The sequence below is a fragment of the Hyperoodon ampullatus genome (assembly GCF_949752795.1).
Source record: "Hyperoodon ampullatus genome assembly, chromosome: X".
Lineage (NCBI taxonomy): Eukaryota > Metazoa > Chordata > Mammalia > Artiodactyla > Ziphiidae > Hyperoodon > Hyperoodon ampullatus.
In genome coordinates, this window is record NC_136913.1 from 68475590 (window position 1) to 68488761 (window position 13172).

The following is a 13172-nucleotide window of genomic DNA, read 5'->3' on the forward strand; positions in this document are numbered from 1 at the left end:
AAAAAAATTAGAAATGATGCAAACGAGCCTGTGCCTTCCGGGGTTTGGGGCTGGGACTGCCGCCCTCTGAGCCCAGTGAAAGCAGCCAAGAGAGGAGGCGGGGCTCTGGCGAGTTCCCCTTCCACCTTCCCCCACCCTTCTCTTCAAACCTCTGTAAGGCCCCTAGCTTGATTCCAGCCTTTGTTGCAGCTGCTCTCCAGGCGTTTGCAGGACTCAAACAACTACAGCCGCTGTTCCCAACCAAGATGGTGATCCGTGTGTATATTGCATCTTCCTCTGGCTCCACGGCGGTAAGGAGGGTGGGAAGCCCACCTTTGTTGTTTTTCTACACATCAGTCTCCTGCTGCCCCAGAACCGTTAAATTGCAGAAGCTAGTCTGGCAGATTCTCCTTCGGTAGACACCCGCATTTCCCACCCCACCCCCTTCTTCCCCTTCTTCTCTTTGTTGCATCGATTTCATTTTTCCATGGAGTTTAGCTTTGTTTGCCTAGTGATGTTAGTCCCACATTTCTTCTCTGAAGAAAAAAGAAAGCTACCGAGTTTTGGTAAATGGGAGATGGTGGTATAGGGTCTTTGGGGTTAGGTGAAGAAGTCAAGAAAGTCTCACACTGGTAAGTTTCAAGAGTGGGACATTTCACATATTTGCTGTAGGTACTGAGGCAGGGGCAGGAGTGCACATCTGTAAAGGATGTAAAACATGCTGTTACTGATGATGACTGAGTGGAGGCCTACTGAGGCACTGTGATTATACTTCACAGAGTGAGACCCTTGTAATCAGAGTTATATTTTGCCACTGTGTAGGAGGGAGTATTTAACTTCAGCCTAAAGAGTCTGTTAGAACTAGACAGAATGGGAGAGGACGTTGGGAACAATGATATAAAGTTGTGGTTTTTTTTAAAGCAATGTAACAAGGGACCTGTTTTTCCCTTCCATATTATCCCTTACTTTGACCTTTTCTTTTCTTTCAAAAGATGCTACTTCGAACAGTTTCTAACTGCTTCAAATACATTGAGAACTGGAAGGGAACTAACAAGTGCCTTCTTGTGTATTTGCAGATTCCAGTGGTGACTTCTTCAAATGATAGGGCAACCCTCTCTCATCCCCCGTGCTCTTAATTTTGAATAACAATTTTCAGCAGTTGTGGGGAGCAATAGGCTAAGCTGGGGTGAAAGCAGAGTGTATATCCATGGTAAATGAAAGTGTCTCTGTGTTTCACAGCTTAGGAGAAAAGCCAACAGTGGCAAGAGCAGATGTGTGGGATCAGAATGTAGAATGTATGAACCCCCTCCCTCTTCTGAGCTTCAGAGCAGCAGCTATCCCATGTTTTTTGTTGTTGTTGTGTTTTTGTTTTTCTTTTGCTTACCCCCTAAGAGGATTTGGAATAGAACTGAAAGGTGCGTGAAAGCACAAGGAGCTTGAACCTTCAACTTGTTTTCTCTGGCTACCACTTGTGGGTGTGTTTAGACAGTTTTGAAATAGAATACTTAAAGTTACACTTTTGGAGCAAGTTTAGGTTGAAAAAAAGAAAACTTTTTATATCGTCTTTGAACTTCACTTTATGAGTCTCTTGCCTTATTATTTTCCATATATATTATTCTACTTAAAATAATGTTCAAGCTGCCCAGAGTCTCAATTCCAATAAAATACTTGTAAAATTTAAAACATCAGCTTAATACCTTTAGTTAAATCCCTAATTAGGTTGGACAGATCAGGAAGCTAGTTTTGCTGGTTTCACTTTGGGGGACATGAAGTTCCAGTTCTGCTATTTATTCTTTGCTATCTTGCTCTTCTACTCCTCCCCGAAAAGCAGATTCAAGAAGAAACTCCTTTCAGAATTTCTATTCAAATAAGAACAACTATATCTCTCTCTTTGTTAAGACTTAAGTTTCTTAGGGCCTTAAAAATGACTACTGTCTCCTACTATGTACATTATTAGATTCCATTGTTGAAGACTATGCAAATAAGAAATATTTATGCTTTTTTTTTGTTTTGTTTCAATTGTTTTTCTTATGGGTAATTATAGATTTGTTTGTTGTTGCAGTAATTATAGTTCCTATGAACCTGTTATCAAAATTCTACTGCATATTGCCAAAATAAATTCTTATTTTATTATAATCTTATAGTACTTTTAAATAATATTAAAACAGGATAAAATGAGTATACTTCAGAAGAGCTCCTTTATAACATAAATGGGGACTCTTCGGTTTGCAATACTAAGGTTTTTCCTTTAAGAAAGTTGTCATGTTGTTTTTAACATACGGTTTAGAAATTTTGGGGCAAACATCCTAACACGAATCCAGCAATTGTACAAAGTGAGATGGTTCTATAAGTGACTAAGTGTAGTTTTCTGAAGAGCATTTAAAAGAAAGCTTTTGGTTTTGGATTGTGAATATTTGACTGTTTTCTTACTCCTGCTAGTGATTTTCATAAAAATAACCAGTATTAGATGTTTTATCAGGCAAGGGAGGCTCTATGATGATTGCAACTTAGTGTGACCTTAACTCAAGACTACCTTTCCTTCATAGACCAATTAAAAAAAAAAAAAACTTTTCAAACTTGTACTCAACTCTGCCCTAATACAGAGGTATAGCACTTGCTTCTCAAAAGTTTAGAAATGAGGGCTTCCCTGGTGGCTCAGTGGTTGACAGTCCGCCTGCCGATGCAGGGGACACGGGTTCGTGCCCCGGTCCGGGAGGATCTCACATGCTGCTGGGTCCGTGAGCCATGGCCGCTGAGCCTGCGCATCCGTAGCCTGTGCTCCACAACGGGAGAGGCCACAACAGTGAGAGGCCCGCGTACCACAAAAAAAAAAAAAATTTAGAAATGAAAGCAGGTATATTGGTTTTTGCAATGAATTTCTTGATAGTAGCCATAATAGTGTTAGTAAGTAGGAACACTTAAGTGTGTCGGGTACTATCCCATTTTTTCGTGGCAATTTCTAGTCCTATGAGTTAGATACTATGATTATCTCTATTTTCAAGATAAGGAAATACAAGTTCAGAGAGGTTAAACAACTTTCTCAAGGTCACACAACTAGTAAGCCACAGAGCTTGAATTCAACACAGGCTGTTTGAATCCAAATGGCATATGTTTAAAGAAATACATCCTCCCAGTGATGCATGACAGCTAGGAGGGATACAGAGATAAATGTGAACATGAGGTGAGAGGTACAGAAGGGAATAAGTCCTGTAAGTGGAATTGCTTGTGCATATACATACAGGAGAATAGAAAAAATGAGGAGCTAGTGTAGAGGAGGGATAGCATGTCTAAAGGTGAATGTCAGTAAATGGGCTAAATTCACTGAAGGCCAGGAAGATAGAGAAGACGCACATTTGGAACTGGTCTGGTATAGGTCAAGATGAAAATTCAGGTCTTAATACTTTTTTTTTTATGAAAACCATTTAGCAAAAATGCACCTCCCAAGTTGTCTGTCTGTAGGAAGTGATTTCTGCCTGTTCAGAACTGTTCGTGCATGTTTTGACCTATTGTAACACAATAATATATGCTGTACTTTTTTCCTTGAAATTGTAATGTCCTATAAGTTTGCAGTTAATGGAAAAAGAATAGTAAGCACAGAACCTATAATAAACTTAATAAATTTCAATAACTTTTAACAAAAATCAACATTGGCCTTTGATCAGGATTGCTAGAGAGGTGATAGCTTGGAGAATTATAACTGGTTTGGAGTTTTCTTCCCATACTTCTTTCTCTCAGATCCATAATAATCTGCATTTCACGGTCTCTATGCATTTTAGGTGTGCTTGGTGTAGAAATTTTAAGATTGTGGTAGATAGATAGATTGTAGATTTCTGAGGGTATTATTTATGGTCTAACTTTTGTAAAATGATCTCTTTTATGACTGCTAAAACATAAACTAGTTGTAGCTTGGATTGTCCCTATAGTAAATGAAATATATGCGATTTTCCTTTGTGGCATTATGCTGTGCACGAGTTATAGAAACAAGCAAATAAAATGAACACTTGTGATGGCCAAATCATTAGTCACTAGGCAGTATTTTCTTCATTGGGATAATATGGATATAGAACAACAAGCCACAGTTCTTCATCTATATGATTCAGAAGTAATTGCATTTAAGTGAAGAGTATTTTGCTCCTCTGTCTCTTTTTTTTTTTCATGAGAAGGCATTTTATTTTAAATATAGCAGTGTGTATATGTCAATCCCAAACTCCCAATCTATCACCTCCACATCCCCCCTGGTAGTCATAAGTTCATTCTCTAAGTCTGTGAGTCTGTTTCTCTTTTGTAAATAAGGTCATTTGTATCATTTTTTTTTGGATTCCACATACAAGCGATATCATATGATATTTGTATTTCTCTGTCTGACTTACTTCACTTAGTATGATAATCTCCAGGTGCATCCATGTTGCTGCAAATGGCATTATTTCATTCTTTTTAATGGCTGGGTGATATTCCATTATATATATGTACCACATCCTCTTTATCCATTAATCTGTCGATGGACATTTAGGTTGCTTCCCTGTCTTGGCTATTGTAACAGTGCTGCAGTGAACACTGGGGTGCATGTATACTTTCCAACCATAGTTTTCTCCAGATATATGCCCAGGAGTGTGATTGCTGAATCATATGGTAGCTCTATTTTTAGTTTTTTAATGAACCTCCATACTGCTCTCCATGCTCGCTGTACTAATTTACATTCCCACTAACAGTGTAGGAGATTTCCCTTTTCTCCACACCCTCTCCAGCATTTATTGGTTTCAGACTTTTTGAAGATGCCCATTCTAACTGGTGTGATGTGATATCTCAATGCAGTTTCGATTTGCATTTCTCTAATAATTAGCAACGTTGAGTGTCTTTACATGTGCCTCTTGGCCATCTGTATGTCTTCTTTGTAGAAATGTCTCTTTAGGTCTTCTGCCTATTTTTGATTGGGTTGTTTGCTTTTTTTGATATTGAGCTGCATGAGCTGTTTGTAAATTTTGGAGATTAATTCCTTGCCAGTTTCCTTGTTTGCAAATATTTTCTCCCATTCTGTGGGTTGTCTTTTCAGTTTGTTTATGGTTTCCTTTGCTGTGCAAAAGCTTTGGGGTTTAGTTAGGTCCCATTTGTTTATTTTTGTTTTTATTTCCATTACTCTGGGAGACAGATCAAAAAAGATCTTGCTGTGATTTATGTCAAAGAGTGTACTGCCTATGTTTTCCTCTAAGAGTTTTATAGTGTCTGGTCTTACATTTAGGTCTTTAATCCATTTTGAGTTTTTTTTTATGTGTGTCTGGTGTTAAAGAATATTCTAATTTCATTTTTTTTTATATGTAGCTGTTCAGTTTTCCCAGCACCATTTACTGAAAAGACTGTCTCTCTTCCACTTTATAGTCTTGTCTCCTTTGTCATAGATTAATTGGCCGTAGGTGTGTGGGTTTATTTCTGGGTTTTCTATCTTGTTCCACTGAGCTATATTTCTGTTTTTGTGCTAGTACCATATTGCTCTGATGATTATAGCTTTGTAGTATATAGTCTGAAGTCATGGAGCCTGATTCCTTCAGCTCTGTTTTTCTTTCTCAAGATTGCTTTGGGGCTTCCCTGGTGGTGAAGTGGTTGGGAGTCCGCCTGTCGATGCAGGGGACACGGGTTCATGTCCCAGTCCAGGAGGATCCCACATGCCGCGGAACTGCTAGGCCCGTGAGCCATGGCTGCTGAGCCTGCGTGTCCAGAGCCTGTGCTCTGCAACGGGAGAGGCCACAACAGTGAGAGGCCTGCATACTGCAAAAAAAACCAAAAAACAAAAAACAAAAAAGATTGCTTTGGTTACTTGGGTTCGTTCATGTCTCCATACAAATTTTAAGATTTTTTTTTGTTCTAGTTCTGTGAAAAATGCCATTGGTAATTTGATAGAGATTGCACTGAATCTGTAGATTGCCTTGTGTAGTATAGTCATTTTGACAATACTGATTCTTACAATCCAAGGACATGGTATATCTTTCCATCTGTCTGTGTTGTCTTTGATTTCTTTCATCAGCATCTTATAGTTTTTGGAGTACAGGTCTTTTGTCTGCTTAGGTAGGTATATTCCTAAGTTTGTATTATTATTATTTTTTGATGTGATGGTAAATGGTATTGTTTCTTTAATTTCTCTCTCTGATCTTTCATTGTTAGTGTATATAAATGCAACAGATGTCTGTGTATTAATTTTGTATCCTGCAACTTTACTGAATTCATTGATGAGCTCTAGAAATTTTCTGGTAGCATCTTTAGGATTTTCTGTGTACAGTATCATGTTGTCTGCAAACAATGACAGTTTTACTTCTTTTCCAATTTAAATTCCTTTTATTTCTTTCTCTTCTGTGATTGCCATAGCTAGGACTTCCAAAACTATGTTGAAAAAAGTGGATAGAGTGGACATCCTTGTCTTGTTCCTGATCTTAGAGGAAATGTTTTCAGCTTTTCACCATTGAGTTTGAAGTTAGCTGTAGGTTTGTCATATATGGTAGCTTCTCTGTCTTTGTATTTATAAATTGAACATCAGTTTGATGTATGCTATGGTCTTTGTCGTAGCTGCCAAGGTTTGTTTGAATGTTGTGTAAAGGTATTCGTAAACTAAGAGCAAAATTAGAAACTCTTCATGAGATGACTGTTTTGATATGCTTTTTGGATGCCCTGAACAATGGAAAATGGCAGCTCTCCCGTGGCAAATGCGGGAACTCAAGATCATTGCCTTCAGATTGGTGCCCTATATTTGGTGACTGATTTCCTTAAACTCACAGCAACAATGGCAAAACCTTTGGAATAATTTGGCCCAATTTAAAGAGGCTTGGGAAACACAGTTATCAATGATGGTGATTATTTGGTACTTGAAAGTAGAATGGTTATAAGAAAGAATATATTGCAGAAGTGTAGTAAAAGTTTCCTAATCTAGTAGGAGGAAAGGATAAAATAGATTCATTTTAGCTCAAAGACTAGTTACTCTATTGAGGAAAGGGTTTTGATCAATAAACCTTAAGGTCAACCCTCCCCGTGTGTTGAGCTGGAAAAAAAAAAAAAACATAAATTGAAGCCCCAGACACAATCAGATAGAATGTTCTAATTCTCTGTGGTTAACCTCTAAATTATTTTCTAAAATATATATTGTGCCATAAAACATATCTTTTACAGGAATATTTTCGCTTTAATTGTATTTTCAAGGGTGAATGTTGTGTTTCATTTCTTACCGATAAAATTAAACAGGTTGAGAATCTGTTGATGACTATCTGACCATCTGTTTGCTTTCAGCTGTAATTTGCAACCCACCAGGAAACCTTTTAAACCCAGTACTTAATTACTTCCTCTGATGCAGACCAAAATTAAACAAACATATGTTTAGAGAGAAGGGGCAGCTTATTTATGATGACTATTTTTATTGATATGAGAGCAAAGCTGACTTTTCACACTTGACCAATAGAGAAGAATTCTAAGCAGGGGGATTATTTTCTAGCTCAGTCCTTCACATTTTGGCTTTATTAGTTTGTTTGAGCTGTTTTAGGTTGCCAGAACATCAGGCAAAAGTTAAATATAAACTGTAAAATATCACGACAAATTAAAAATTATATATTTAAAATTATTCAGTATTAGCGCTGCTAGATTTTTGTTTCATTACTTTTCATTAATGTGACTAATCAAGATTTGACTTTAGTAATAGTAAAGCCTAACATTTATTTATGCATTGTGTATGTCAGGTACTGTACCCAGTGCTTTACATACTTTATCTCCATTAGTTTAGTACTTGTGATAACATTTTGAGGTAAGTACTAGTATTAGATCCATTTCATGTAAGTGGAAGGGATATCTCTAAGACCCAGAAACTAGGTACATTGCTCAAGATCAAACGGTTACAAATGGCAGAACTAGGATTAGAACCCAGGTTGTTCTGACTCCAGAACAGGCTCCTGAACACTGTGTTATTTATACTCCCTTTTAGAGTATAGATATTGGACAGAAATCGTGTCAATAATACATTAAAATCTTATCATGTGATTGGGAATCTATAACTGCCATTTAATAACTGGATGGTGCTTGAAAAGAAAGAGAAAGACTGGATGATGCCTAACTAGGCAAATGTGTCTTCATCCATAATCTGCATGTGAGAGTTATGTGGAAGTGAGGGAGATAGGTTAGTAGCAACATATTCATATACAATTTAGTTCTTTTTCAAATAAAATTGCCTAACCAAGGGCACATTTTTAAATAGCATTTGTGACACATATTGAACTTTTATGACTTTGGTTCTCTTCCCTGAAAAGTATCTTTGTGTGGTTATAGACCAACATAATTAAAATGTGGCTTTTTATGATTCTATGAATCTAAATTGATCAAGAAAGCCATACATCTATGACTTGTAAACTCTGATTCTGGACTCTAGTCTTTGAGTTCTGTCCTTTTGGCTTAGTCCTTTCTGGAAATAAGACCCTATCACAGAGTTGGAGCAGAGCCAAACAGTTTTGCTGAGAGAATTTCCATCAGTGGGTCAAGACAAAAAGAAATTCACCTTTTAAACACCAGAGAATGTTCATCCCAGTTAAGAGTTACAACATGGGAAAATTTTGTGTTTGTTTCACCACTACTCAGCCAATTGTTTCAACAGTAGTGCAGCATATTTCTCAACACTGAAATTAAAACAGTAAATATATATTTAATAATGGCTGTATTATATGAGAAACCATTCTATCCAGTGTGATTTGGAAGCAAGATGAGCGTAGACAAGTACTTAATATGTTAAAAATATGATAAAGCATTGCATTTTAATTTCTCATGCAAATAATTTGTCAGCTTTAGTTGATAATAATAAGAGCTATCATTCATTGAGCACTTAAAATGTGCCAGGCATAGTGATAAGAACTTTAAGTGTGTTATATCATTTAATTCTTGTGACAACCCAATGAAGTCAGTATTCCTATTATGCCCATTATTTTCTTCCTTTTTTCCTTCTTTTTTATTGTGATATAGTTGGTTTACAATATTATATGTTTCAGGTGTACAACTAGTGATTCACAGTTTTTAAAGGTTGTGCTCCATTTATAGTTAATATAAAATATTGGCTATATTCCATGTGCTGTACAATATATCCTTGTAGCTGATACATTTTACACATAGTAGTTTGCACCTCTTAATCCCCTGTTATTTCCCCTATTTTTAGGAAGAGGAAACAGGCTCAGAGAGCTAGCAATGTCAGAGAGCTAGCAAAGCACCCCTCGTGTCTGTCTGATTCCAGAGCCCATAATCTTAACCTTTATGCTGTTCTGCCTACTGAGTGTTATTTATTAACTAAGCAGTATGAATGTAGCTATGAAACTACTTTAAAAGTCATTGTAAAATTGCTTTTCTTCTGAACTTGGAAAATCATGAAAAGTACTCCTTAATTGGTCTATAGCAGTACCAAGAATAATTCTAGTGGCCTGTTACATCATGTAAAAAACTTAAAATTCTTTAGAGCAGAAAATTAAAGTCATAATAGCTTAGTGTATATGATTAGTTAGATTGCAGAACATATACTTTTATCCCAATATAAGAAAATTACCTTGTGTAAGACAGTCTAACTAAAAGTAAATAAGACACATTGTTTTGGGAAGGGAGTTTAAGATTTAGCTAGAGCATGTAGATTTAGGGTGAGGTATGTGTTATGGCCTGTTGTCTGTGAGATTTGAGTACGTCACTAAACCTTTTTTTGTTGCTCATCACCCTCACAAGTGAAATATAAGTGACATAAAATTAAGAGTATTATGGAAGAAAACTTCTGCAAGTATCATCATTGGAAATCTATTATTGAAAATTGTAGAATCTGACCTCATACTTTCAGAAACTTAAATGTAATTAATTGGTCTTGCACATCAACTAAATATTTTGAACTCATAAAAAGGAAGTGGTTTGAGTGAAGATATTTCAATGAGTTTCTACTTAAAAAATTTAGAAATAAAGGTCTTAAATTAAATCTTCAGAGCAATGTTGAGAGGGCACTCAGGCATGGTGGTGGTGATATAGAGACTGGGCCAGGCAATAAGACAAACACCTGGTGAGTTTTTTTAACATCTTTATTGGAGTATAATTGCTTTACAATAGTGTGTTAGATTCTGCTGTATAACAAAGTGAATCAGCTATACATATACATACAACCCCATATCTCCTCCCTCATGCATCTCCCTCACATCCTTCTTATCCACCCCTCTAGGTGGACAAAAAGCACCAAGCTGATGTCCCTGTGCTATGTGGCTGCTTCCCACTAGCTATCAATTTTACATTTGATAGTGTATATATGTCCCTGCCACTCTCTCACTTCGTCCCAACTTACACGTCCCCCTGCCCGTGTCCTCAAGTCCATTCTCTATCTCTGCGTATTTATTCCTGTCCTCCCCATAGGCTCTTCAGAACCATTTCTTTTTTTAGGTTCCATATATATGTGGTAGCATATGGTATTTGTTTTTCTCTTCCTGAATTACTTCACTCTGTATGACAGACTCTAGGTCCATCCACCTCACTACAAATAACTCAATTTTGTTTCCTTTTATGGCTGAGTAATATTCCATTGTATATATGTGGCACATCTCCCTTATCCATTCATCTGTTGATGGACACTTAGGTTGTTTCCGTGTCCTGGCTATTGTAAATAGAGCTGCAGTGAACATTGTGGTACATGACTCTTTTTTTTTTTTAAAAATAATTTATTTATTTATATTTTTTTGGCCGTGTTTGGTCTTTGTTTCTGTGTGAGGGTTTTCTCTAGTTGCGGCAGGTGGGGGCCACTCTTCATCGTGGTGTGTGGGCCTCTCATTGCTGCAGCCTCTTTTGTTGTGGAGCACAGGTTCCAGACGCGTAGGCTCAGTAGTTGTGGCTCACGGGCCCAGTTGCTCCACGGCATGTGGGATCTTCCCAGACCAGGGCTTGAATCCGTTTACTCTGCATTGGCAGGCAGATTCTCAAGCACTGTGCTACCAGGGAAGCCCTACATGACTATTTTTGAATTATGGTTTTCTCAGGGTATGTGCCCAGAAGTGAGATTACTGGGTCGTATGGTAGTTATATTTTTAGTTTTTTGAGGAACCTCCATACTGTTCTCCATAGTGGCTGTATCAATTTACATTCTCACTAACAGTGCAGGAGGGTTCCCTTTTCTCCATACACTCTCCAGCATTTATTCTTTGTAGATTTTTTGATGATGGCCATTCTTACCAGTGTGAGGTGATACCACATTGCAGTTTTGATTTGCATTTCTCTGACGATTAGTGATGATGAGCATCGTTTCATGGGTTTGTTGGTAATCTGTATATCTTCTTTTCAGAAATGTCTATTTAGGTCTTCTGCCCACTTTTGCATTGGGTTGTTTGTTTTTTTTGATATTGAGCTGCATGAGCTGCTTGTAAATTTTGGAGATTAATCCTTTGTCAGTTGCTTCATTTGCAAATATTTTCTCCATTCTGAGGGTTGTCTTTTTGTCTTGTTTATGGTTTCCTTTGCTGTGCAAAATGCTTTTAAGTTTGATTAGGTCCCAATTGTTTCTTTTTGTTTTTATTTCCATTTCTCTCAGAGGTGGGTCAAAAAGGATCTTGCTGTGATATGTCATGGAGTGTTCTACCTATGTTTTCCTCTAAGTGTTTATAGTGTCTGGCCTTACATTTAGGTTTTTAACCCATTTGAATTTATTTTTTGTGTATGGTATTAGGGAGTGTTCTAATTTCATTCCTTTACATGTAGCTATCCAGTTTTCCAAGCACCACTTATTGAAGAGGCTGTCTTTTCTCCATTGTATATTCTTGCCTCCTTTATAAAAGATAAGTTGACCATAGGTGTGTGGGTTTATCTCTGGGCTTTCTATCCTGTTCCATTGATCTATATTTCTGTTTTTGTGCCAGTACCATACTGTCTTGATTACTGTAACTTTGTAATAGAGTCTGAAATCAGGGAGACTGATTCCTCCACTTCCATTTTTCTTTCTCAAGATTGCTTTGGCTATTCGGGGTCTTTTGTGTTTCCATACAAATTGTGAAAATTTTTGTTCTGGTTCTGTGAAAAATGCCATTGGTAGCTTGATATGTATTGCATTGAATGTGTAGATTGCTTTGGGTAGTATAGACATTTTCACAATGTTGATTCTTCCAATCCAATAACATGGTATATCTCCCCATCTGTTTGTATCAGCTTTAATTTCTTGCATCTGTATCTTATAGTTTTCTGCATACAGGTCTTTGGTCTCCTTAGGTAGGTTTATTCCTAGGTATTTTATTCTTTTTGTTGCAGTGGTACATGGGAGTGTTTCCTTCATTTCTCTTTCAGATTTTTCATCATTAGTGTATAGGAATGCAAGCGGTTTCTGTGCATTAATTTTGTATCCTGCTACTTTACCAAATTCACTGATTATCCCTAGTAGTTTTCTGGTAGCATCTTTAGGATTCTCTATATATAGTATCATGTCATCTGCAAATAGTGACAGCTTTTCTTCTTCTTTTCCAATTTGGATTCCTTTTATTTCTTTTTCTTCTCTGATTGCTGTGGCTAAAACTTCCAAAATTATGTTGACTAATACTAGTGAGAGTGGACAACATTTTCTTGCTCCAGATCTTAGAGGAAATGGTTTCAGTTTTTCACCATTGAGAATTATATTGGCTGTGGGTTTGTCATATTTGGCCTTTATTTTGTTGAGGTAAGTTCCCTCTGTGCCTACTTTCTGAAGGGTTTTTATCATAAATGGGTGTTGAATTTTGTCAAAAGGTTTTTCTGCATCTGTTGAGAAGATCATATGGTTTTTCTCCTTCAATATGTTAATATGGCTTATCACATTGATTGATTTGCACATATTGAAGAATCCTTGCATTCCTGGGGTAAACCCCTCTTGATCATGGTGTATGATCCTTTTAATGTGCTGTTGGTTTCTGTTTGCTGGTATTTAGTGGAGGATTTTTGCATCTATATTCTTTATTGATATGGGCCTGTAGTTTTCTTTTTTTTGTGGCATCTTTGTCTGGTTTTGGTATCAGGATGATGGTGGCCTCGTAGAATGCATTTGGGAGTGTTCCTCCCTCTCCTATATTTTAGAAGAGTTTGAGAAGGATAGGGGTTAGTTGTTCCCTAAATGTTGATAGAATTCACCTGTGAAGCCATCTTGTCCTGGGCTTTTATTTGTTGGAAGGTTTTAAATCACTGTTTCAATTTCAGTGCTTGTGATTTGTCTGTTT

General features: G+C 37.0%; 1 protein-coding gene across 1 annotated transcript in view; it reads left to right on the plus strand.

Moving 5' to 3' along the window:
- Positions 1 to 245: 245 nt before the first annotated feature.
- The window catches only part of SH3BGRL (SH3 domain binding glutamate rich protein like), a gene marked incomplete at its 5' end in the record, with an annotated part of 76349 nt that continues 63422 nt past the window's right edge, over positions 246 to 13172 (plus strand). Inside the window, one exon of the mRNA XM_079727757.1 lies at positions 246 to 290. Coding sequence (XP_079583883.1) covers positions 246 to 290 — 45 coding nt within the window. The remainder of the gene's footprint in view (positions 291 to 13172) is intronic.